The sequence below is a fragment of the Anopheles coluzzii genome, chromosome 3, assembly GCF_943734685.1.
Source record: "Anopheles coluzzii chromosome 3, AcolN3, whole genome shotgun sequence".
NCBI classification, from domain to species: Eukaryota; Metazoa; Arthropoda; class Insecta; order Diptera; family Culicidae; genus Anopheles; species Anopheles coluzzii.
Genome location: NC_064671.1, coordinates 49485088 through 49510933, shown reverse-complemented (window position 1 = coordinate 49510933; position 25846 = coordinate 49485088). Strand labels below are relative to the sequence as shown.

Genomic DNA, 25846 nt, shown 5'->3' with positions numbered 1-25846 from the left:
CTGTCATCCTGTGACGTCCTCAGTGAGGATCGCGGCGCGAGCAGGACCAGTCGTCCTCTTCCCGCATTGCGTGTGTGTGTGTGCGTTTCTATTTATATACGTGTTATTGTATTATCCATACCAAAGATAGGAGTAAATATACACATATTCTGTTTGTGCCGTACATCGTCTATGTTTTGTTTTGTGCGGACACAACAGCCTACGCAGCGCTTTTAGCGTTAAGTTGCTATGCGTTCTCTGTTTGTCCACTTTGCTGCAGTAACGCTTGAATTGCTTATGTTGCGCGTTTCGGTTGTTTTCTGTTGTGTCTTTGGCTTGAACTCAGGTACTTTATTAAACACTAATATAACAGTACACAATATAAATAATAACAGCACAAGCACAATACACAATAAAATACTCGGCCGCGCGCCAGCCGTACCGTGCCCTGCCGGGAGCCCTGCTCGACCGGCTGCTCGCAACACTTGCTTGTCCGAGCGCACAACACACACTAAGCGGCCCGCGCTTAGTGTGCGTACGACAGTGTGCGTGACACACTGTCGTCCCCTGGACATTGACCAGTGGTAGCACAACTACCACGGCAAGTCCAGGGGTCGGCACGGCTACCCACAACATTTTCGATAAATGTGTCTCAATTGTTTTTTCTATGAACGGTATGGTCTGGGTGTGTTGCTATGGTGTGGATTGATTTGCTGATGTGTTATAATGAATGTGTTGCAATGGTGTGATTTGGCTTTCCGAAGTGTGTTACGATGTGTCTATAGCTGATAGTGTGTATTATAATAAGTTCTGTATAGCAAATATGCTACACCACGATAGATCCTAACAAGGTATAACCTTCGGTGTACAACAGGTTGACGACCACTGGTCCATTAGGGACAGTCGTAATGATGGTTACCAATGAAATAGAAAGAAATAGGAAAAATTGGAAAAATAATATCAGTAAAAGAGCTTTTTATTGGCCAAGTAAATATCACTTTTATTTTACTATACACATCATACACTCATTCAATATACCATCGTTACGTATATCTAACGAATATTACTATTGTTTTTGACACTGTTGTTTTTCATATTGCTATTGTTTTTGTCATTGTTATTATCTGCACTATTGCCTGCCGGCGTAGATTCATTTACCAAAGGCACACCAAAGATTTTTTCCCACAAGTGGCAGATGGTACTAACGGTGCTTTCTTTCGCGGTTGTTGTAGCAAAATCGAGTCGCCACGTTTCATACTTGTCCTCTTGTTCGTCCATATAGTTCAACCGGCATGACAACTCGTTCACATCCTCCAGCTCGACAATGTTCGTCATAAGTTGAGAATATTTGGGTTCAACCGGATATGCCGAGCTTTCATTGAGCCATCTAATGTCTGGTGTTAGCATCAAATTGCTTTCCGTTACCACCAGCGTTGACAACTGCACACTCTCCAATTCATCGTTCAATAGCACATCACAAAAATTTATTATCATCACCATTTTAACCGGCTCACCCTTTGCCGCTTTCTTCAACTTTCCATTCAAAATTTCCGATGGTTGATAATCCACAGTACAATATTGCGGTAGTGGGTTTTCTGTGCAAAAAAAAAAAGATCAACAATGGTTATTAAAATGCTAAATAACATTACTAGCTATTTGTCACTATTACTCACCATTGAAAAATAACATTAATTTATCCGTTCGCAAAATATCCTGTAGTATAATGTGTACTCCACCAATCGCACTTATAATGAATTTTATTCCTATCTTCCACGGCAGTGATTGAGCTATTCCTACGCGATCGATGGTCCCGGACAGGTGTTTCTTCAGCCAAGTGGAGGGATCGTCGCTGTGGAAAAGAATTAAACAAACATAAAGCACATGCAAATTACAAACTTTACAGCAACGCGCGTTTACTTTTCAGCAGCCACTTTCTTCATTATGTAGAACTTCGTAGTAGACATGATGAATAATCCATCGAAACCAGATGGCCACTCTTCCACGCGATTATCGTCAAATATTACACAAGATACCAGCCATTTCAATGATTCTTGAGTATCTTCGAACAAATTCTGATACAGGTATAGCTTCAAGCGATGATCGACGTTCGCGAAATCGTTGTAACTGTATCGAATCGGCTCGTAAAATTTTTTCAGCAAACTTTCATCCGATTTTCCTTTTGGATTCTTTGCCATCAGCATATTGGTGGACTGAAACAATCCTCCCAGCACACTGGTGAGCACAGAACTATCCGCCTTGGATGCTGTATTTGCAGTCATACTTTCATTTTGTTCTTTGCGTTCTTCTCCAGCCACATCATGCGATGCGTTTTGTTCTACCGGTACGATCGCTGATCCTTTGGCAGTATGTTTCAGAGCCGATCCTTCCGTCGATACTCCTTGGATGGATTCGTATGCGGTGCAAACACTATCTGTGACGGAGCCGGAGCTAGAGCTTTCGGTCAAATTAACATTTGTAAGAAACGCTTTTTTATGCGAATGTGTCGTATGGTGCTTTGCAGCACTAGAACTTGCTACTGCTAACGCATGATCCTTGGCACTTTCTTGAACCGAGCTTTCCAGAGTGTGTTTCAGCGTTTCATCTATACCGTCATTCAATTCACTTTGTTTAGTGACACTCAGATCTTCCTGTTGCAAATTTACACTCAGCAGTGGATCCTGTTTGACGGAATCCACACTACTGTCGTTAATAGTTTCGAGACCAGAACTTCGCCGCTCTTCCGAGGCCTTTCGGCTGGGATGATAACTGTAAATTGCAAAACTCATTTAGAAAACCATTACGAGGAAACATGTTGATGATTTTGTATTACCCTCGGTCAAGAACCTCAATACTGCTTTGGCTGGGATTACTCAACACTTCTATGTCGCTCTCGTTACCCAGTAAATCGGTATCGCGGTCTCGTTCTGAGTTTGTACTTCCAGCAACACTCTGATTCGAATCACAGGAGCTTCCCGGCTGGGATATTCGCGAAACAGACGAAGAATCATTAAAAGATTCGCCGGATTCTAGACAGAAAAAGACACGGTCAAATAGATAAAAGTTATTCACAACTCCTTACAGGTCTGAGTATTACCCAACTGGTAGAATGATACGATTATTCGATCTGTTCAATTGTTTGGCAAATCTACATCTACATAGTTCATTATAAATTTGTCTATTGTCTTTACATACTGTTACCCAACTGTACTAGATCAATGTATTAGAATACCATCGATATTGTATATATTTAGTTCCGCAGACAAAAGTAATGCAATAAAAAAGTTTAGATATTAGGTATTTTTGTATAAAATATTTAAAATATTAGGATGATTTATTCAAATGTTGTTTTTTATACATAATTTGTAACTATGATACGACAAATGAATCAAAAATAATCTTCATCAATTTTTAGCATATTACAGTAACAATAATCAAATTCCAGAGCCACTGCAAATCGTTCAATAGTGAAATGATATTATTTATGAATGGTGTGCTTACTTTGGTCATTTTTCACCGGCGATTTCCATACTTCCGGGTGCACTAAATTTGCATACACAAGCACAAGCATCGCATACCATGTGCAGTATGTATTATTGAACAGCACATAACAATGGTGTTATTGTTGTTAATTTCAACCAAGTTCCGTATGTTTTAGTGTTGAAAGTTGTTGATCAAGTCGTGCGATTAAAAAATAAAAACAATACAAATCATACATTAGATACCTTTTTTCACCTCGATTGCTAATTTGTACATTAACAATAATTAATGCATCTCAAATCAAAAACAATGTTAAAAGATCCAGAGTTAAACTTAATTTAAGGGAAATAAAATGTAACTAATCAAGTTCATACTTAACCTATTATTTTCAACATCAAAGGTAACCAAATACTAATAAATATTGTTCACAATGATAAATCCATACATACCTAAGCTATTTTTAGATGAACTGTTATGAATCATATCAGGATCCATGATATGTGTACCAGAAGGACCGGGTACAGTATTTGAAACGTCACTATTAGACCCTAGCGTTTGTTTCACTGATGTTTTGCTGTTATCACCAGTGCCCAATACGGTAGGAACTGTTTCCTTCTCTAGCTGCGTCTCCTTTATTTCAATGCAATAACCACCGAAACATTCCGGGCATTGCAAATCTATAACACAGTAAAAAAAATTAGTAAATCTATGACAAAGATATAAACTCACATCGATAGCATACCATCAAACAGGCGTTTAGTATTGACTTCTCGCGAGAACTTGGCATTGCATACTACGCATTTGTACAAGCGCTGATTCATTTCAGACAGCGGTCTTTGAGACAGCATATCACGCAATCGATTCTCTAATAATTGGCAATCGTGCGCATCCATCTGATACACACGTTCCCTTTTGTCGCGCTTCATCGTATCAAACGTTAAAGTTATCCGCGACGAAGTGGATCTTTCGCACGCTTCTAATGTTTTGATACCCCAGCGAGTTTTAGTTCTACAAAAAAATAGTAAGAAAAAACAAGTATTTAACGAACAATACAACATCAATTGAGTACATTCACAGTCACATGCTCCGGTTTGTCTCGCTTACTTTCCAACGACGTCCTTCTCTTTGATGCTTTTATCAGAAACAACGATTGAAAAATCCGAACCATTGTCACGTGAAGATACCTGGTATAGTACTTCATTGTCTTCAACTTCAGACTCTGGGACAGTAAAAAACATATTATAAGCTACAAAATACAATCACAAAAATGAGAATTCCTTATGTTTCTTACCTTCATCTGCCTCCTCTTGATTTCTATAAATATCGGTCAAATTCAACGATCCTTTTGTGCTGATTGTTTCCTGATCCACTGATTCGTATTTTGTATCACCGATGTTACTAGCAACGCTTTTATATTCAGAGCTGGTAGTTCTACTTTCTGACATGAAATCCTTTCCCACGGGCGATTCTCTCAAGGGTTGCATTTGCACCATGCTTCGTTCGTCTCCAATCGGCGTGCTGGTGCGTTGAACTTCCTCAACGTGTTGTTTTTCTATATGCACTTCAGCCGTATGTGCTATTGGAGTTGTCTGTTGCTTGTTGGATGTTATATTCGATCGTTGATAATGTACAACACTCTCATACTCCTTGTCCAGTCCGGGATCATACCCGATAACGTTTTTCACCATGTGACCAGCTTGACTTTGAAGCCATTCGCTTCCGTATTGGTTTCGAAGCTCTTCCAGCGTTTTCTTCGTCTCCAAATGTTCACGGCTACTCTCTAAAAATGTGTAAAAAAAATCGATGTCACACGCATGTTCAGACAAACCAACGAGATCGCTCGACTTATATCAATACAATAACTAACCTATCTTCAAAGAGTTTATCGCTTTACTAGCATCTACCGAATATTTTCTTGTCGTTGTATCCTCATTATCGCTTTCCGATATAACAGCTCGCCGAACTCGCAGTTTCTTTTGACTAACAACGGACTCGTTCATTTGATCTAATTCAAGGATATGTTTAATTATAAAGCATTCTGATTTGCATTTGTTTTGTTTTTTTGTTAATATCTTACCTTTCTCATCATAAGCGCTCTTATAACTGCCCCCTGGAGGGTCATAGTCTCCGTCGAGGGCTATGGTAGTAGCGTTAGACGCTGGTGTATTGCGACCGCTCAGATTCAAAGTAGAGCCCGCTATTGCATTCGGTACCAATATTGCTTTGTAGCTATCGTAATTACCGGTGAGCGTTTTTTCATACCGTGAGAGTGGTTCGTTATCTAGTACAAATTTTGTCTCCGAAGTAGCTTTGTTTAGATATCGTGCTGTAGCGTGTCGGTGCTTCGGATGACAGGCAAGAGGATTGTCCAGCAGATTGACGCTACGTAGAGCGACCAGCGTACTCAATGGTAATAATGTTCCGTGATCTACGATGAAGTTTCCAGACAGGTCTAGCTCATTCAAACAACACGATAAGCAAGCCAATCCTTCAAGATCCTCCAGAAAGTTGTTCGATAGGAGTAAAACTTTCATCTTACGCATTGCATCTACGTGGAAGGTAGGGATTTTGTTGAGTCGATTGTAGCTAACATTGAGCACCCGCAAGTTTGGAAGACTTCGTAACGCGGACACATTGACAAGCTGATTGTGGCTCAAGTTTAACTCCTCTAGCCACGGCGTATACTCCATCGAACCATCTAAATAATCAAGCATGTTGTATGAAATGTTTAGGCTTTTGAGCGAGCGCCACGACTTTCCATCTGCCACCTTGTCGCCGCCGCAACCGAACAGCACATCTGTTACGTCGGAGATGCTCCTCATGCAGGTTAAATCGTGTAGCTGATCCCTTAGGTAGAGCAATCCAACGATTTGATTGATGGGAATTTTTTGCACTTCGAGCGTGCGTAGGCTACGAAACTTGCTAATGTCTACGGCAAATTCGTACGGGTCGTCGTTGACGAATTGGTTAAGGCTTAGTATGACCGTTTTCTGAACGAAATCATAAACGAATTGCAAATCACGAAACACGTCCGATTTGGCATTGTTTGGTTTCACTACTTGAAAACTTTGGGGCGGGAGCATCTCATTTTTGTCCACTATCAAGCTAAATGAGTCATTCAACGCCCGCAGCAGCGATCCTGCGAAGAGAATGTGAAATGAAAAGGAAAATTAAAAAAAAACACATAAAGACTCATTCCACAATGATCAATCAGTCGATCTTCTTATCAATCTGATTCAAATCGTTCGCTCAGCCCTGCCTACCTGATAGAGTTAGTTTGAACTGAGAGTTTAACACTTTATCACCGCTTTCCTTTAAAAGCTTTGCCAGCGCTGTGATTTGCGTAGGATCCATTTTTGACTTCTGATCTCGGACCCTCCTGAAGTTGTTCATTCATAGACGTAGTACGGTAGTTTAACTTTGTTGCGGTATGATTCATTCACCACATCAATATGTTTTATATGACTCCTATGTGCACGAATAAATACGCAAACTGTTGAAGAGAAGAGAGTTTTGTAGATGAATCATGCATTATGGCTTTTATATAATTCATACGTATGTTATTGCTGCTACCACAGTAATTTTCTCAAGATGAAACAAATTATATGCCTTGCAATTGCTATACAAATACTGTAGAAGAAAACTGCGCCTTCAATTGACGAACAGAAACCAAAACTCACTCTCTGAATATTTTCACTTCGCAAATTCAACCTTCGATCGTGTTGTAAAACAAAGAACGCCACTAAGTGCAACACACACAACAGTAATACAAACAACGAACGCTATTTCACACACTAATGTTGTCTCGTGTTCTACAGATTCGTCCTAGCACAGCAAAAAGTCGAAGACAAATGTGCAAGGACTAGTAGTAATTAGATGTTTATGCTACATTAAAAATAGACAACGAGAGAAAATATGGACGATGATTCCAAAACAAAACTACACACACACATACACATTCGTTTCACGATTGCGGTCAGCTGTCGCTTTGGATGGAAACCTCCGTGTCAAATGATTCCGCAAGGTTTGACGTTAGCGACGAAAGATGGCCGACTCTGACGTTTGTCGTCAAGCAACAACAGCAAAACCGGCTATGTGTAGTTTTATCAGGGCAATTGTTTCTCTAGGTTAAGGCTTGGCTGGAAAAACACAGGTGTTAGCTTCTTTGTTTTGTTCGGTGGGAAAGCGGCATGAAAATGAAGCTCTCTGGTGTATTATTTATTGTAAGTGGCAAATATTCCACCGACCAAGGGAAAGTGTTTACTTCCGCGAAAAGCTGACGCCTACGATATCGCTGTCCACGGTTGCCAAAGCTCATCAAATTATTGCTATCTTTTTCAGATTGCCGCTCTTGGCATTGCTTCAGCCTACGCGAAAACGCAAAAAAGTCCCGTTATCGACAATATAACGGACATGAAAGAACTGAAGAAACTGTTTCGCACAAAAACAAATGTTCTGATACTGTTCGTGGCAGGAATGAAGGACAACAATGCACTGCTGGCGTCCTTCAGAGATGCAGCGCATGCTGTAAAAGGCCAGGGCACGATGGTGCTGCTCGATTGCAACAATTCTGAGGTGAAGAAAATTTGCAAAAAGCTCAAGGCCACACCAGCACCCTTTGCGCTGAAGCATTTCAAAGACGGCGACTTCCATAAGGATTACGATCGGCAGCTAACGACAACTAGCATGGTTAATTTTATGCGCGATCCAATCGGAGATCTGCCTTGGGAGGAGGATCCGATCGGTGCCGACGTGGTGCACGTTCCCGATGCCGTGGTATGTTTGCTACCGTTTCGTGCAGCTCAAGCATTTCAGTTACACCTCTTTTCCTTTTTGTTCTAGACATTGGGGAAATTTTTGAAAAAAGAAGTGAAGCCAACACTGGTGATGTTTTACGCTCCGTGGTGTGGTTTTTGTAAGACGCTCAAGCCCGAATTTTCTGCCGCTGCAACGGAACTGAAAGGACGATATGTGCTGGCCGCAATTGACGTTAATCGACCCGAAAACTCGATCATTCGTAAGCAGTACAACATTACCGGGTTTCCAACATTACTATATTACGAGTAAATATGCTCACGAGCGTAAATGGAAGGCAGAATTCGATCAATTGCTATCCTTACTTTCCTTTCAGGAACGGTCGGATGAAGTACACTTTCGAGGGAGAAAATAACAAAGCAGGAATTGTGGCATTTATGAAAAATCCGGCCGCCCCACCACCGACCAAGCCAAAGGAAGCGGATTGGGCATCAGAAAGCTCGTCCGAAATTGTACATCTGACGGCGGGAAGCTTTGAACCTGCCTTGAAGGACGAAAAATCGGTACTAGTAATGTTTTACGCACCGTGGTGTGGTCACTGCAAAAAGATGAAACCTGAGTACGAAAAAGCGGCCGAAATTATGAAAGCCAAAAACATTCCCGGAGTTCTTGCAGCGCTCGATGCAACAAAGGAAGCATCCGTAGGCCAGCAGTATGGCGTGAAAGGCTATCCGACGGTCAAGTATTTTAGCAATGGTGAATTTAAATTCGATGTGAATGTTCGGGAGGCGGATAAGATCGTAAAGTTTATGGAGGTACGGCTCTCTTCTTGCTTTCGAATTTGAATGTTTTTACATTTTTCCCATGAGCCTTTGTCTTGTTTCAGAATCCAACAGAGCCGCCACCTCCTCCTGCACCAGAAACGCCATGGGAAGACGAACCGTCGGAGGTGGTACATTTGAATGAGGAAACGTTTAAACCATTCCTGAAGAAAAAGAAGCACGTACTAGTGATGTTTTATGCGCCATGTACGTATGAAAAGGTATCGGTGGGTTAAAACAAACGAAATCTAATATTGCCCTCTCTCTCTCCCTCTCTCTCTTTTTCTACCTCGCAAACAAACAGGGTGCGGGCATTGTAAGCGAGCGAAGCCAGAATTCGCACGAGCGGCCGAACATTTCAAAGAGGATCCAAAAACGGAGCTGGCAGCGGTCGACTGTACCCGGCACAGTGCCGTTTGTTCGTCTTACGAAGTCCGCGGATATCCTACAATTAAGTATTTCAGCTACCTAAAAACCGTACGCGACTACAATGGTGGCCGGACGGAGACTGATTTTATTGCCTACCTGAAGGATCCCAGCGCAACACCCCTGAAGACTGACAAAGTAGCCGAGCCGTTTGGAGATTTTCCCGGTTCTGATAAGATACTTATTTTAACTGACGCCAACTTCGAAGAGGTGTCCAAACGGGAACCGAATCTGCTAGTTATGTTCTACGCTCCGTGGTGTGGCCATTGCAAGCACATGAAGCCCGACTTTGCCAAGGTAGCTCAGCTTTTGGCAACCGAGAAAGTCTCGGCCAAGGTGGCTGCCCTCGATTGCACGGTGCATATGAAAACGGCCGAAAAGTTCCAAATACGGGGCTATCCGACGCTTAAGCTCTTCGCCAACGGGCAATTCCGGCGAAACTACGAAGGCAAGCGCACTGCGCAAGATATGCTTCAGTTCCTGCGGACTGATGGCGCAGTGGCTAAGGATGAGCTGTAAAATGAATGCTTCTTTCTATTATCTCGGTACTCTTTATGCCACTTTGAACGATCAAATTTTCTTTACTCACGTCCAGGTAGCAGCGCCAAAGCGCTACACGCCGTTGTGTGCATGTACTCACTCAGTTTTGTCTATTATTGAATGATGGGCAACATATGTCTACCTCTTATCGTAAAACTCTCAATGTCCTCTGTTTACTAGATGTAAATATTATGTCGTCTTTGTGTCACGTATAGCGGAAATCGTCCGTATTGCTGTACAACCGTTACTTTGTAAACAAAATAAAGACTAACTTCATCACTTTCTATACAGAATTGTTCTCTCTTGGTTGAAAGAAACCAATCCTGGGTACTGGTGGCGAAACGTACTGGCTATGCGAGTTCTTTCGTTTAGTTCTACATACATGCGAACTAAATATCAACTACATGCAACACGAAAATTTTACATCCACTGGTAGTGTGGTTGTTTTCTTATTTTATACTCTCCAATATTACATTTTCGGCCCGACAAAGCCCAGATGGTACCAGCTTATAACCGACACGAAAACACCATACACATTGGCGGCTTCAGGTAAGAAACAAGTATGAATGTAAAAGTGGTTCACGCTTCTTATCGCTTGCCTCCTACGCGCGGTGCAGCCTTCTGGGCGACCTTAGCGGCCTTCGTTTTCTGCTGCTTCGGGTTGGGCTGGGCAGCTTTCGGCTTCTTGTCGGTCTGCTTAGCCTTCTTGGCTTCCTTGGCAGCCCTGCGAGAACATTAAAGAAGTGCATCAATTAGCCTATTCCTATCATAATCAGCTACTATTATCCCTGCACCCGGTCCGGTTCGGATAAAGTGCTCGGTGCTCGGTGCTCAATCATCCGTCGAAATCTGATTCTACAGAGATTCTACGACACTTACTTGATTGCCTGCTCGCGCTGGGCCTTGCGGACTTCGGGCTTCATGTTGCGCTTAGCCATGATGTCCGAGAGCGAAGCACCGACGATGGCACGCTGGAATTTCTGCGTGCGGCGGGTACGCTTCTTGGCGGCTTCCTCCACAATACCCTTCTTGTGCTTGCGGCGGTACAGCACCGTCCATTTCACCTTGCGCGGGTTGCGCTTCATCAGGAACGAACGCTCACATTTTTTGTTCAGGAAGGTGAACGTCTGAAATCAAAGAACGATCAGTATTCAACGCCACATCCATATCCGCAACAAACATGCAACAATACGTCCTCCCTCTTCTTGAGGCGGTCATCACACTCACCTTTCCATCGGCTTTGACAAGGGTCTTGCCGCTGGCCGGGTAGATTTTGAACCCGCTGAATGCACACAGTCCGATCCTGTGGAACAAAAACGCAAATTAGTACAACAGCAAACACGGCACAGCAACACAATTCGCTAAAGGACAATAATTACTTCATTTTAAAGGCCGAAAACTAACTCAGTTTCACAAGCTGCTTGTTTCCCTTGGAAAACGTGTGCAGAAAAGAACTTGCGCTTGACAGTGCTGTCAAAATGCTGCCAACATAGCGAACGTAAACTCTGCGAAACGCTTCAGAAACGCTTCCCGTTTTGAATCATTTCTAGATTACTAGAAATATTTATCACAATACATAGCTTTTGTTGGGCAAAAAAAAACTAAATAATTTGTGTGATAATTTGCATTCAATACAAAGATTTAAATGAATCTATATCCGAATGCCGTAAACATTTAATATCCCCGAATAATCGGAAGTGGCGCGTTCCTCTGTTGCCATAATCCGGCCGTACCGGAAATGATTAGTTTAGCGATTGTCATTCTACAGAAACGTCATTTCAGTGTTGTTTTTATTTGAAAAAAAAAAATCGAACGCGAAAATTGTACACATCAAAACATTGCACAATGCTGAAGCTATCGCTAAAACGATTTGCCTCAGTTTTATTCTTCCAAATGCTCTTTCTCGTGGTGGATTTGGGAATAAACAGTTTTTCATATCTTGCCCGTGGTCATCATTCTGCAGTGATTTTTCTGTTCATGTACGTTACACCTCGTCTAAATGCAGCGGTATTATTGGTACGCCCGATATATGTGTTCTATCCCATTGTGTATCATTACAGCGCTCAGGATGTCTGCTTAATGTTATCGTTCACGGCGTTCGTGTTCAGTCTGTACTCCACTTACGTGTACCAAGCAGGAATGGCCAACCTGCTGTACGAGAAGTTCCGTACGCCGCTCCTCATAAGCATGACGTACTTTTTCCTCAGCATCGCTCTTCACCTCTGGCAGGTATTGGGCCACTCCAATGAACCGTATCAATTCCAATGGCCCAAAGCATTGACCGCTTTATTTATAATTCACCGACTGTGTAAGTGAAACGCAGGAAGGAAAATGTTAAATCTGCTGTAATTGATAACACTTATCATTCGCTTCAGTTTCGCCCATCTATTACTATCTCTACAAGAAATCAGCGCTAAAGATGAGTGATCCTCGATTCTATGAAAATCTGGATTGGATTGCTTCGCAGCTGTCGATTAAGTAAGTCTTCAAAGTGCATGGAACCATTCTACGAAGAGTTAGTTGCACTGGATATGCTATGTTAAACCGTGTATGTACACTAACTGCGTAAGAAAGCGTAGCTATTCTTCTGACGATTCGTTTATATGACATATGACTGTAACAATTCTTTTGTTGCTACTCTTATAAGACTGAGTTTCCACGAATAACTACGCTAATTTCCACACCGTTTTATGTAATCGTAAACAAACTAACCAAAGCACAAATGAATGAACTTCAGTATCTCAATACTTGTTCTACCCTTGTAAAGGGGGAACAGCGTAGACGTAATTCGAGGCTACAACAGCGACGACTTAATTTTATTAATTTACATTCCTAGTCTATAGTTCAGATTACTAGTCATCTAGTTCAGATAACTTAACCATAAATGTAGTGTATAAATATATAAATGTCTAATTTATTACACATATCAAAGAGTTCAATCAATAAACAGGTGAAAAAGTTATAAAAGTGTTTGAATTTTCTTAATCTCGATAGTTCATTCTGATGAAGAGTGTCGTAATTGAGCAAATCGTTGAGACAACCATGTTCCATTCCAAACATGTTCGTGTTGTTAAATAAGGTTCTACAGCTGTTATGCGAGTTCTAAGAGTGTAATTTGCAAAGCTAATTAAAATATACATTAAGCTTAATGACTTCCCTCCAGTGCAAACTTGGCCATTAGATGTTTGTCTTTCTCTTTTAATGATTAACCCGACATCCTAAGTAATACGCTCTCTGGCCATTCTTTCTGAATAAAAACTCAACGCTTGATCTTCCGTTGAATGACTAACGCAGAATGTAAAGAAAAAGAAGAACAAAAAGTTTGGCCATGGTAGACATATGACTTGCACTAAATTAGAGCAAAAAGCATTACACTGTGTGTAAGATTACTCAAAAACTCATTTTTTTTCTTTCGACTGCTTAAATTTGAAGTGAATTACACACCAGATCAAATTTTCTCTTTAAGTTCATGTTCTCATAAGACAATTAGGAAAAACGAAGAGCTTTTACCCTCATTTTGTGACGAATTTTATTTCCATTTCCGCAGCATTTACGCATTCATTCACCCTCAACATATTAATTAACAAACGGCAATCTGATAGTATACAAACATATAGTAAAATGTGTGGGGGGAGGGGGACGTAAAATAAAATGAACCAAAGAGCTACACGTAGGGATGTAGATGACTGATTTTATAGACGCTTTAACACCATTAATAACTAACGCGTAGTCCTGAAGGTGAAGGTAAAAACCCTGGAATCATGTTAGGGCAGCAACACAACCCCAGTACACACTATTTGTTGACCAAAAGGGGAAAGCATAGAGTTGCAGCTTTCCCTGAAAAGAACATAAATCCATCCAGGAGCGTAACGGTATGGTTGTTCGGTATGCGTGCGTGCAAATGTATCTATACGACGGGTGGCGGGGTGTATGGGTGGGTGGTGGTGGTGGTACGTGCAAAACAACATACAAAAAATGAATAATCATGCTTTGTTCCTACGATTACTGTCCCTGTTGTTGCGGCTGCACTACCGTAGGTGGTGCTAACCGGCTGATGAAACCGATCGCAGCGTGCAGACCTTTACGCAAAACCGGTGGTGTGCTTGCGCCATTGGCAAAATTCTCCGCCACCAATCGGAACTCGTAGAACATGTTTCGCGTGTAGGGATTGCGCCGGGACGAATAGCGCATTACCAAAAATTGATAGTACACCAGCGGTGTCATGATGCCGGCTTTGCCACTAAAATGTATAATTGTTTGCACCAATTAGCTCACGCTTACAGTCATTGTCAAGTCGTTCTCCATATACTTACAAAAACACAAGCAGCACAGTTATTGGCATAATCAAAATCTCACTGCAGGCGGCAAGCCTAAGAATGTTGCGCGTCTGGAACTCAACCACTGAAATCAACAAACGGGCTCCCCACCAAGAATTTTGCCCCAGTGTCTGTAAAACAACAAATCAACGGAATTAGTGCGATAATGAAGGACCCAGTGGGCGAACCATTTTACGCATGCACACTTACGTCGAGTAGAGTCAAGGAATAGCTCGTGGAATGAAGCAGCGAGAAAAGGATGACGGGCAGAATGATCACTAATAACGGGTATACGTAGAGGAATATCAAAGAAAACAGCAGATAGTGAAACGAGTCCTCTAGCATCGTTTGCTGCAGATAGGCACGGGACAGCGTAAATGGAGGTAGACGTTGGTGTAACCGTATCGCACTGGTAGCTGCATTTGCCATCAGCACTTTGTAGTAGGCATTAACGGAGTTACTGAAATAGGATTATTTTAAATGGTATTAGAATATTTAACACTATGGTGGTATTACTTTAAATGTCTAGCTCTGGATTTACAGTTGACCTAAAAAAAGAAGATTTAAATTATGCCGTTGAAAGAGATTCACAGATCAATTGCTCTATAGTCCTTATATTTGGATACTGTTTGTGTTGTGCAATTTAAACATATTTTTCGGTATTTTACGTCGATGAAAAAGTGTAAAATTTAAGCAAAATTTCATACACCCGTAAACTTAATAGTTAGAATGAAATAGGTAAAAGTTGATTTCGCTAGCCGCTAGTTGATTTTGCTTCCCAGGTTCAACACCGTCATGGGAAGTTATAGACTGTATCATTATTCGAAAAATTATTCTAACTCAATGATTTACGTTACGGGCTATCATTAAACTTGACAATGAAAGCAATCGATCTATCTTCTGTTCTGTGTGTAATTCTTACATTTAGGACGTTTAGGTGTTGTACTGCTCATGTTAACATACACCTGTAGAGCTGATAATCATCGTAACACGCATTATTGTTACAATTATGTTTCGTGTATTCAAAACAATTGCTCCGTTTGGCGATTCAGCGTTCGCAAAAGCTTGAACGGCTCGCTTTCCCCCGCGCAGCACATTTCAACGACAGACGGGGTTGGTGGGGGGCCAAGGGGAAATCCGAAAGGGGCAAAGGCTGGAACTTGTAACGCCCCCCTCTCCTCCCCCCCCGCTCCCTGCCACCGTCTTGAACGTTACATTACGTAAGAAAAGTGGAGCCGTCATCGCAAGCTTGGCATGTAAGTGTGGGTTTTGCGGGTGTAAATGTTGCGAGCATTCGATGTGTGATGTGAAAACGCGCAAATCGTTTAAACGATCCTGGGCCTAACACCGTGCCTGCCGCTAGTGCTGCACTTTTTTGTACAGTTGCATGCATCTTACTTGCCGCTTACTGACCGCTCCGCTCACAAAGATATCTCTTCATTACATGAGCACTTTTACCGCGAAGGCACAAAGTGTGCTGTGGTTGATTTTTTGTACTCCGTTCTCTCTCTCTTTCATACATTATTTGGTTTTTCTTAGCTTGCACCATCTCCATGGCGGTCATCGTGGTGAGCGGTGAGGTCAGACGCGCTCGTAAGCCATTTGACGAGGTGTAATGATATCCGCCTAGTGCTTACTTACCCGTACAGGAACGGTAAGACATATCCTAGCGCAAAGTAGATGGTTAACACGCGGGACACCCATTGCGTCGTTTCCAGTTTGTTTGCCAAAACATGCTCCTTCAGTGCGGCAAAACCAGTTTGCCTCTGTTGCGATTGTTGATCTCGCTGTTGATCGCTCATCCTGCAATGTATGTGGGTTAAGGCAAGAAGAGATGTGTTTATTTAACAAATGGCTTAAGGTTCACAAACGCGTCCATAAAATGTACATTCAAACAGCTCTAAGCTGTCTGTTTCACATGCGAGAAACGAGGGCTGATAAGCGTTAACTCTTTTGCTATTGACAGGGTGTACAATTCCAGCTTTTATCACTATTATCAGTATGCTATTCCAAAGCTTATTGGGTGTCTATGTGCGTTCGAATCATGGTACGTGCAGTGTAAGAGTACTGGCCCTCCCGTCCCGTAAGAAAATGGTCGGAATTTAATCAGAGGCAAACCTCAATACACTGAGATTTATCTACAAGAGACTCAAACTGCGATAACCGCCAACAAGACGGCAATCGCTGCTACACATCGATGATATCAACCAGAGTAGAAATCGAATTTACCGTGCATCTTACTTTGCCTAAAACGCTAGCAAATAATGTTAATACCCCGATGCAGAAAATGAAGCAAAAGCAAAAGGAGAAAAGAAAGTTGCCGTAACGGGTGTTGAAATTGAGTAAGCATCCGTAGTTTTACCGCACGAAGTGTGGCAGCACACTACTCGAAAACGGAGCTTCGTTACCATGAACGCTATGAAACATAGATCACGTTTATTTCCTCCGCCTGCCAGCAGTATGCGATTAGAGATAAAATGGGAGATAAACTGATAAACTAATGGGAGTCATGATGGGTTGTACTCATCAATACGCCAGCTACAGAGATCCAGCTGCTCCTAGATGCTCCTAGAGACTAGAGAGGGCGCGTTTTAACCGTCATCGTCATTTTGATACACGCTATTCTGCCTACTGTTTTGAAATAATAATAATAATATTCTTGCAAACACGCTAGCAAAACGCAGAATCATAGGTTGGCTATAAATAAACTATGTCGGGTGGTAAAGAAAGTAGAGATTCTATATCAAACCGTTAACAATGACACAGCACGATTGCATTGTGTTGATTTGAATAATAGTCAATTATGTATGAAACAAAACTAGCAAAATTAACGTCCCCTATACACGACACATGAACCAAGCCATTGTTTCGGAAGTATTGCTGGCAATAGACGTAGGTAAAAGTAATCTACAATTAGGATGCATCTGATAAACTTGTTTTTCAAGATCATGTGAAATGTGTTAATAGGGAATCCACTTTGGCCGAGCCGCGTAGCGCTCGTTGCTGTCCCCATTTTCATCGCATTACACACACCTATCTACGCACGATTTCACCTGTGTGAGCGCACACCCTGGTCACTCAATCGATCCGAGACAGGTAATTATTGTTTCAGCAACAACACATACACAAGCACACACACACATAGATCAAAAACACGCTTTTTAATGTAAATCTTACGTTACCTGTTCTATAGAATAATAGCAAATGAAGCTCCCCACACAAGATGCTATGCTAGTTTGGTCAGGTTTACTGCTAAATTAAAGTGCGACTGATTTATCAAATTGAGATCCGATTAGATTCCACGCACTTTCCTTTGACTTTATCTATGTTTGACGTTTGAGCGAAGAGTAAGCAGCGTAATGTCATCGTAACATCTAGCGCTGCAAGGTTGAGCCAAACATGCTTTTCACCCGCCATGCCAAATGATTAATTTTTATTTTTTCCAAGAAAACATATTTTTATCTACTTTCTCATGTTTTGTGTTCATTAAGTGTAAGTTAAAATCATTGAGCTAAATTATTTTAAATTAAACCTCATTTATCCTGGTTGATGTGTGGTTCCTTTGGATAGTGATAGAGATGACATGGTGTTATCGCCTGTGTGTTTGAATAACTCTTCACAGGATGCGGGCCTGTTCATAATTATTTATGTTTACAATCGATCCTCACATGGCTCTGCCTGAATCGAAAATATCTGCTCCTGCGGAAGATTCCAGTGATGATGAGGCATGCGTTTTACCAGCAGACACGATGCTCATCTTGCAACAGTTCCTACAAGAGAAGGCTTTAAAAGAGCGCTCTGAAAAAGCCGGACCTGAGTCGGCAGGATGCTTTGAAGAAAATTGGGTAAGAAAACAATACATAAGGAAGCAATAGGGTGAGCCACCATCATAAAAAACGCATATATTCTCTTTCCCTACAGCAACTAAGCCAATTTTGGTACAACGAAGAAACGAAACAGAAACTTGCACTAATCGTGAAACATCTGCAAGAAAATAATCCTTCCGATACGTTTCAAGTAGCGCTTCTATCTGCACCGTCTGCGTTTAAGCACGTGGTGAAGGAAAATAAGAACGGTAAGCTTTTGTCGGTTCATGTTCAGCTCGCGTAAGAGTATTATGGCTCCTTGATGCACAGACTTTCTGTACCGATTTCAGCTATGCTATTTGAATTTGACGAACGATTTGCTTCCTATGGAGAGAACTTTCAGCAATATGACTACAATAGAGCATTTGATGCGGGCTACATGGACGCGTATGCCCATCAATTCAACCTGGTAATCGCCGACCCACCGTTCCTGTCTGAAGAGTGTATTGAAAAGATGGGGGTGATAGTGAAAAAGATTACCAAGCAGGAGGGCAAAATTGTTCTTTGCTCTGGGGCCGTAGTGCACGATTGGGCAAAGAAGCATTTCGGTGTTAGCATGTGCGAATTTCGGCCAGAGCATGAACGTAACTTAGGCAATGAGTTTCGATCGTACGCTAATTTCGATTTGGACAGCATCTTGAATAAAGAACAGTGATTTTGCAAGCAGTGTAGTTCTTGTTAACGTAAATCACAACGCATTGCGTTTATTCCGCCGGTTTTCCATTCGTTTCGGTTGTTTCTGACTTTTTCTGCTGCACCAGCTCACGAAGGCTCTCTTCCTGCTCCTTGAGATTTTTGATCAAGAAGTCTTTGTTCTTTTCACACTGAGTAATTATTTCTTCGTAGGAAGCATGGGTCGTTTTCAGCTGTTCGGTTAGTGTCGGAACATCGTTCAGCACGTACATACGCCCCACCGACGCGTACACTCTAGTTTCTGGAGCAAGGTTGGAGATGTGTCGATTCGTTACTTCAATGCGTTGCTTCGAAAGCTTCAGACTGTCCATTTTCATATCAAGCAGCCGGATCTTCTTTGTTGACTCGATCTTGTTCACCTGCATTTCAGTAAATGCCTAAAAATGGATGCGAAAGCCGACAAACCCATGAATAGAAATGGCTGCGTTCACGGCACAATTCGACTATATGCTACCTTTTTGAGCTCCAGATCCATATTTACGAGATGGTAATAGCGGCACTTCGTGGTTTTCGTAGGTGGAAAGGATTATTTACCGCTTTTTCACAATTTGTTTTTGCATGTGCAATACGAACACGATTGAGCGAAATTTGGGAAACCAATTTGACTGACAAGCAAACTTTGCTGTCAAATATACCGTCCTTTCTCGATGAACAGTGGAATGCCCTCGGTCATCACGAGAACCCTTGTGTGCATACTGTGCGATTTAATTTCAACTCTTTGTGAATCTGAACAAAAAATTACAAGACATCAGATGCAGAAAATACAGATGAAGTAAAATGCATATTTTTATTGCTATTACGCTATATTAAACTGTAAAAAAATCATTCATAAAGATATGATTTTTCGGAAGTTTCTGAAAAGATAATCGTCTGTGAAAATATATTGATTGTAAATTCAACTCGATATGTATCATTTAAATGAAACTCGTGTAAATGGACACAGCTGATTACGCGTGCAATTGTGAAATTGATTCTCGCATCACAATAAAACAATAAAACCGTTTTAAGTTGTACATATGGTATTTACGATTTAGTACCATTCATTTAAGTTTTATTTAAAAAAATACGGTGGTAAAACACCGATTCGTGCAAATCGTAGTTTTTTCTCTTTTCTTCGGAATGTCTATTCTACTCGTGTGCTTGATAAAATATGAAAATTTGTAAAAATGTGTAGATCTTACATTCTTTAAAATGAAGGCACAATCGGTATGCATGGCATGTAAGGAATGCATCTTAAAAGCTGCCTAATACTATCACTTTAAACGATCGTGATTGCCCTCGTAACAGTATTAAATGCGCAAGTCTTTACTGGCGCGTGCTCGTTTAGCATTGATTACCACCGTCCAAATCCACAAACCAACACAAATCCACGAACAAACTAAACCTATGATCAATGCAGCTGCTGTATTAATTCTTCCCTCTCGGTGTCTGTCGAACGAAACGTCTAAATGTAAATAATCCATAAAATCAAATACCGATGAACATGAAATGCGGCTTTGAATGATGGGTACTAAGCTGCCGTTTGCCTGCATATACTTGATAAGTTCGTTGCGTTGCTGCTTGCAGGTAGTCAAGAATCCGTCCAAATACATCGCAGCATGTACAAGCGTAAGAACCGCCATCAAACTTCCAATGACGCTAGCCGGTATCCAGTAGTAAGGACTGATGTCGTCCTCTTCCACATCAGTTTTGGTCGTCATTAAAATTACATCTCCAGATCTGTGGAACAATAATCACACACATATTCATGTACAATGGTGTTCATATAGCACAATTAGTTTTGCTTGAATTTGTCTAATTGTAAAACATTTGCAATTACAGTCAGAATTCAATAGTTGAACGCTCTTTAGTTCGTATACTTTTTAGTTGGACGCTCGATAGTTGGCTGACAATTCAATTAAAAAGGGTATGAAAAAATTGGTTTTTTTGAAAAATTCGCAAAAATCTCAAAGGCCTTCCGCGAAAAATTTCAGATTTTTTTTGTATGGAAAACGTGCCAACTAAAAAGCACATTTTCGATAGTTGGCAGAGAATCGAAGTTCAACCAGTGAGTTCAGACTGTATTCCATTTTACAGTTTTACGGCAGACTAACCCTTAGCCAACTAAGATTGTCCATATATTTCTTTCCCGGAACAATTACCTTTGCCTAACGGTGGCTGTACCCGGGTAGCGACGACGGCGTCCGAAGCATACCCGGAAGACATGGAATATTCCAAAGATAAAGCAGAATATTATGGGTAACACCAATCCGTACGCTGCCCAGTGACAATAGGCGACATGGCCTCCGGTGAAAAACGTAGCAGTAGATCGGCCATGCAAAATACATCCGCAGTTAGTTTCAACACAAGTATCCAACACATATCGCCAGTGCTGCCATGCTACGGTTGTCGATATACAGCACACGAAAGATAAGGTCGCAATAATCGGATACAGATAAGCGAGCTGCTTCTCGCTTCGATACTGATTCATGTTTAGGGTTCACACTGCAAAAGAAAAGATTTAGTCGGGTACAATATTACAATACTAATTAGTTCAATGCACAGTGGTGACTACCGACAAAAGTGAAAACTGGGCGTGGGAATCGTGCCAATGAACTTAGCGTTCCATCTTGTCACTTTCCTTTTCTGTCCTGGGTATGAAGTTAATTTGTTTGAAGATTCTCAAATGTATAGCACACCACATGCATATCATCTTTATGATAATGTTTAACTGACTGATGCTACTCACCTGATTATTTCCAAATTTACGAATATTTATTCCAAATGAACCGAAGCGACTGCAAACAAACACATACAATTTAATGTAAACAGCAAGCCATTACTTTGACGTTTACATGCGTGGATACGTAGTGGTTACACCAAGGACCGTAAAGATATCACCGTATTAATACACGATGCGCAATCTCAGATTGCGCATATATTCGTTTTATCAAAACATAAGTCATTTCGCGTAGCCAACCCTGAGCTTTAAACGTCATTTCCATACATTTTCAGATTGCGCCAAGATTGCGCATAAATTTTCAAGATTATATGTCCGAGGTATATAAAATTTTTTTGACAGATAAATATATCAAACCGACCCGTTTGACAGATAAATATATGCGCAATCTGAGATTGCGCATCGTCTATTGCTACGGTCAGGTCAAGTTATAAGCCCGTTTTGACAGCTAGGTGGAAGAAGAATCGACGAAGAAAACTGACAGTTAGTTTTCCGCTTTTGGCGAACGCTTCAAGTTCTCGAAGAAAAAAATCCATTTTAAATTACGGACTGTGTTCTAATAAACTAAAATATTCACCCAAATTGATCTCCACCAAATATTGACCATGCAAAACGTAAACAATCCATCAATACATATACAAGCGGAAAACCATCTGTCAAAATCGCCAAAAGCGCTATAACTACACCTCATTATACATTCCACCTTGGGTTACACTCAAAGATTGTCAAACGATGGTTTGTTGTCAAAGCGTTCAAATGGTCAAAAAGTTCAGTGTGTATAATTACACCATAAATTATGCATTTTTCAAATCATTCCGCTGAAAGTTTACAGAACTTAAAACAGTTTCTATAAAGAACAATTAACAATTAATATACAAAAAGATGACTCGGAGAGAAGACAAACCACATTAATGTTTAGGCAAACCAAGAACAAACAAAAAGAAACTGTTTACAATTTTAGACTGGGACTGTTCTGTCGATTACGAGTTTATTGCCCGATTATGGTAAGGTTTCAAGTAGTTGCACCACCTTCACGCGATGTTCCTACATTTCGAGAGAAAGATTTAAACGTAAATGAGCCTACAGTAATTTACACTTAGTTGAATGCTCGTAGTTAAATCACATCTTCTCGCGATTGTTTTGAACATGATCATGAACTCGGTTTCATGCAGTTCATGGTGTATTGTTCACATTAAGGATTTTGTTTTTAAAATTAACAAATTAACAGTAGATTCTAAACCAGTTACTTTCATTTACAAGAATTGTGACTTGAGATCACTCAGTTTTTTTGAGCCTCCACCAGCCACACTCCAGAGCACATACATTGATGTTAGCGCTAAACCAATGCCACCACCGATGGCACATTTCCGAAGCCCTGCTGTGGACTTGTACAGTAGACCAGTAGCACCACCAGCGGCAATTGTATTAATCTCATCATCTTCGCCTCTAGCATACTGTAGTAGGACACCAAACGCCGAATACATGACCGCTATCGTACCGAACGTGTTGGCGGTCGCTGCGCCTTGTTTCATTACATGGTTTAGCAATCTATGAATGAATAAATTAATATGAATAAATTTCCATGAGTCATTTTCATCGCAGTCAATTGAAATACATTCTACGATACGTACTGTGTTCGACGCAGTTTTCCTGTTTGGTTTGCAAGTCTCGTTGCATTCATTCCATTGTACAGTCCACCAGCGCCACCAATGCACGCACCAATCATAGCTGAGGAACCAATCTGTGAGAAAGCGAGTTCGAATCGTCCTCGCTGTTTGGATGCTCCTTCGGGAAAAATAAACTCGGGTTGCGTTTGCAGGTACCGAGTATCGTAGTTCAAATACGGCGACAAAGGCTGCAGTTGGGGACTTGCGGCGATTCCTGTTGACAGAAGGAGCACCACGATGCTTAGTCGAATGTTGCGTAATTGAGTTTTTGAGTCTGCGAACTAAATACATACCGGAAGATTGTGGAGCTCCGAAGGATAGAGGTTTACTTAAGAAGTCGTCGCTCATTTTGTGTTGGGGAATGGTATAATTTTCCAAATATCAATCAGTAAAAGTACAATGAAAATGTGCCCAACACGGAGGAGGTGTTGTTATGATAATCTTTTCAACTGACAGTTATGACAGCCGATGAACCATTGTGAAAGCCACACGGTCACTCACATTGGCATTTAAGCGAAATAATTATATTTACAGTAATATTCACACCAACTCTCTACAATTTGGAGCAAGAATACTTTCTAAATAGTTTACATTATTTTGGATACAGTCTGTTCCCGAGGTACGCGGTTCTCGACTTAAATGGATTCTGAGATACAAGATATTTTTATCAGCATGATTTTTTTTAATTTTGAAAAACAATTCATACAGATAAAAATATATCTTACGCCAAAGATTAGGCTTAACCGACTAGAATGTTAAATATCAATTTAAAAAGGAAAGAGGCTCCATTGGATCGAATCAATATATTTGTTGCATGGCTTTTTGCCAATCTGCTGCATATCCAAATAGTATTCTAACATCCAGAGAAAAATTAATTAAAATATTCGTGTGAACAGATATTTCGCTATCAGCACCATCGACCATCAAAATTATTTCTCGCTTGCTAATATGAAGTAGATTTTTAATAAGAGTTAAATATTTAAATAAATAGCACCGCCGTTCTAGCGCTAGCGATAGTTAACTTTAATGCGAAACTCTACAACAATGCAGACGGAATGCAAAAACGATCAAAGCGAAGAAAGCTTCACTGACTGTCTATCCCCCAACAGATGGCGCCACCAAAAATCTTAAAGTTTTTAAATGTTCCACTCTATTCGATTTAGACTGAGATTTGTGTCGTTTAAACTAGTGATGGACTCCCGGAAAAGCATCATCGGCTCTCAAACGCTTCCAAACAATTCAGGCGATATCAAACAGATAGTTCCAATCGGAGCCGTTCAGAGCCGTTCGGAACCGCCAGTCGGTAGACGGAACCGACATTGAACGGCTGCGACGGCTTTGACTATTTCAACCATTCCGACGGTTCCGGACAGCTTCGGACGACTCTGAAGGATCCGACGATTCCGACTACGGACGGCTTCATACGACTCCGGAAGGTTTCGACAGCTCTGGTTGCTGACTAGTGGTTCGGAACGGTTCCGGATGGTCCCGATTTGAGTTTTGTACCTACCTCCCGAAGTGACGAAGCGATTCTGACGGAGTCTAACCGGGTTTTCGTCTTGACCCAACACAGGGTTGAAATGAACAGAAGTATCTTTACGATCATAATACTCTAATAGTTGTAATTACACACACACCCAAGACGACCAACATTGTTTTAATTTAGGAAAAAACCTCATCACTAGGTTGGACCTAGAGTCTTTTTAGGCATTTTAGCCGCTAGGCTTAAAAGTACAAGATCTCTTGAGCGAATCTGTACAGCTTCGTATCTCTCATTTTTGTGCATTTACAGTCAGAATTCAATAGTTGAACGCTTTTTAGTTGGCATGCTTTTTAGTTGAACGCTCGCTAGTTGGCTGACAGTTCAATTAAAAAGCATGCGTTTGTATGGGAAAACCGGTTTTTTTAAATTCACGAAAATCTCATGGCATGCTGAGAAAAATTTCAGATTTTTTTTTTGTATGGAAAAACGTGCCAACTAAAAAACACATATTCAATAGTTGGCAAGGAATCGAAGTTCAACCAGTGAGTTCGGACTGTATTTTTAATTTCCCAGTCATTTCACTACATCTGCCCGGAGTCGGAAACGCCCGGAGTCATCCGGAGCATTCCGGAGTCGTTCGGAGTCGTCCGGAGTCGTTCGAAGTCGTTTGGAGTTGTTCGGAGTCGTCTGGAGTCGTTCGGAGTCGTTTGGAGTCGGATCGGAGTCAACTCCGGAATTTTGCCAACTTTACCCATCACTAGTCGGGTCCCCCTGCGGTCGCTTAATTTGCGTACTGCTGAATCCATCCACTGGCCACTGATGTAAGTGCATTAGTTTTCAATACTTACAACAAATCGCTTTTTGACCATTTACTCCAATGTGACGTAACAACAACGAACCTGCTCGATTTACTGGTTTACTTCATACACAACCTTCCAAAGAAATTTGAACAAACAACCCACAAGCTATGTTTGAATTTTACTTTTATTTTCTGTTTTGTTTTTTTTATGCTTATTTTTTCAAAGTTTTCTTTAAATACCGATATTTTTGTATGATTAGATTATTTAAACCTACATCTCCTTCATCAGACCACTATCTATCTTC

The 25846-nt window shown here is 41.1% G+C and overlaps 9 protein-coding genes across 13 annotated transcripts in view; 3 read left to right on the top strand and 6 right to left on the bottom strand.

Annotated features, from left to right (window-relative positions):
- Window positions 1-934: 934 nt before the first annotated feature.
- LOC120955425 (uncharacterized) lies at window positions 935-7387 on the bottom strand. 3 transcript variants are annotated; one of them, XM_040376289.2, is made up of 13 exons: window positions 7012-7387; window positions 6720-6949; window positions 5534-6595; window positions 5324-5461; window positions 4748-5236; window positions 4561-4675; window positions 4199-4464; window positions 3906-4133; window positions 3478-3519; window positions 2810-3005; window positions 1897-2745; window positions 1653-1828; window positions 935-1574 (listed from the first exon to the last, which is right to left on the bottom strand). In XM_040376289.2, the coding sequence occupies exons 2-13, from the start codon at window positions 6847-6849 to the stop codon at window positions 1033-1035; spliced, it is 4233 nt and encodes a 1410-aa protein (XP_040232223.2). In that variant the 5' UTR covers window positions 6850-6949; window positions 7012-7387; the 3' UTR covers window positions 935-1032. The 3 variants fall into 3 exon arrangements, with proteins under 3 accessions (XP_040232223.2, XP_040232224.2, XP_040232225.2); XM_040376290.2 differs by having other exon boundaries at window positions 7137-7387; XM_040376291.2 differs by lacking the exon at window positions 3478-3519.
- Window positions 7388-7523: 136 nt separating this feature from the next.
- Window positions 7524-10284, top strand: LOC120955426 (protein disulfide-isomerase A5). The gene is made up of 6 exons (XM_040376293.2): window positions 7524-7679; window positions 7798-8232; window positions 8299-8519; window positions 8588-9026; window positions 9098-9239; window positions 9337-10284. The coding sequence occupies exons 1-6, from the start codon at window positions 7647-7649 to the stop codon at window positions 9975-9977; spliced, it is 1911 nt and encodes a 636-aa protein (XP_040232227.2). The 5' UTR covers window positions 7524-7646; the 3' UTR covers window positions 9978-10284.
- Window positions 10285-10412: 128 nt separating this feature from the next.
- The window catches only part of LOC120955427 (60S ribosomal protein L24), a 245605-nt gene continuing 230171 nt past the window's right edge, over window positions 10413-25846 (bottom strand). Inside the window, exons 1-4 of one of the 2 annotated variants that reach the window (XM_040376294.2) lie at window positions 11378-11508; window positions 11226-11301; window positions 10878-11125; window positions 10413-10722 (exon numbers count right to left, since the gene is read on the bottom strand). In XM_040376294.2, coding sequence (XP_040232228.1) covers window positions 10587-10722; window positions 10878-11125; window positions 11226-11301; window positions 11378-11382 — 465 coding nt within the window. In that variant the 5' untranslated portion in view covers window positions 11383-11508 and the 3' untranslated portion in view covers window positions 10413-10586. Of the gene's footprint in view, window positions 10723-10877; window positions 11126-11225; window positions 11302-11377; window positions 11509-25846 lie in introns of those variants that run through there. The other variant, XM_049610519.1, reaches the window with a different exon arrangement.
- LOC120955331 (transmembrane protein 138) lies at window positions 11763-13950 on the top strand. Its single transcript, XM_040376148.2, has 3 exons — window positions 11763-11977; window positions 12059-12306; window positions 12374-13950. Exons 1-3 carry the CDS (start codon window positions 11844-11846, stop codon window positions 12478-12480), a joined length of 489 nt encoding a protein of 162 aa, XP_040232082.1. The 5' UTR covers window positions 11763-11843; the 3' UTR covers window positions 12481-13950.
- LOC120955327 (Krueppel homolog 2) lies at window positions 13503-17647 on the bottom strand. 2 transcript variants are annotated; one of them, XM_040376139.2, is made up of 5 exons: window positions 17497-17647; window positions 15956-16117; window positions 14525-14774; window positions 14312-14445; window positions 13503-14238 (listed from the first exon to the last, which is right to left on the bottom strand). In XM_040376139.2, the coding sequence occupies exons 2-5, from the start codon at window positions 16114-16116 to the stop codon at window positions 14001-14003; spliced, it is 783 nt and encodes a 260-aa protein (XP_040232073.1). In that variant the 5' UTR covers window position 16117; window positions 17497-17647; the 3' UTR covers window positions 13503-14000. The 2 variants fall into 2 exon arrangements, with proteins under 2 accessions (XP_040232073.1, XP_040232074.1); XM_040376140.2 differs by lacking the exon at window positions 17497-17647 and adding an exon at window positions 17348-17457.
- LOC120955329 (protein-lysine N-methyltransferase CG9154) lies at window positions 17937-18843 on the top strand. Its single transcript, XM_040376145.2, has 3 exons — window positions 17937-18159; window positions 18236-18389; window positions 18471-18843. The coding sequence occupies exons 1-3, from the start codon at window positions 17962-17964 to the stop codon at window positions 18833-18835; spliced, it is 717 nt and encodes a 238-aa protein (XP_040232079.2). The 5' UTR covers window positions 17937-17961; the 3' UTR covers window positions 18836-18843.
- On the bottom strand, window positions 18853-19500 carry LOC120955333 (prefoldin subunit 1). Its single transcript, XM_040376149.2, has 2 exons — window positions 19328-19500; window positions 18853-19250 (listed from the first exon to the last, which is right to left on the bottom strand). The coding sequence occupies exons 1-2, from the start codon at window positions 19346-19348 to the stop codon at window positions 18885-18887; spliced, it is 387 nt and encodes a 128-aa protein (XP_040232083.1). The 5' UTR covers window positions 19349-19500; the 3' UTR covers window positions 18853-18884.
- On the bottom strand, window positions 19636-21711 carry LOC120955328 (uncharacterized). The gene is made up of 3 exons (XM_040376141.2): window positions 21602-21711; window positions 21015-21357; window positions 19636-20592 (listed from the first exon to the last, which is right to left on the bottom strand). The coding sequence occupies exons 2-3, from the start codon at window positions 21341-21343 to the stop codon at window positions 20163-20165; spliced, it is 759 nt and encodes a 252-aa protein (XP_040232075.1). The 5' UTR covers window positions 21344-21357; window positions 21602-21711; the 3' UTR covers window positions 19636-20162.
- Window positions 22558-23736, bottom strand: LOC120955330 (mitochondrial import inner membrane translocase subunit Tim23). The gene is made up of 3 exons (XM_040376146.2): window positions 23553-23736; window positions 23224-23473; window positions 22558-23140 (listed from the first exon to the last, which is right to left on the bottom strand). Exons 1-3 carry the CDS (start codon window positions 23605-23607, stop codon window positions 22846-22848), a joined length of 600 nt encoding a protein of 199 aa, XP_040232080.2. The 5' UTR covers window positions 23608-23736; the 3' UTR covers window positions 22558-22845.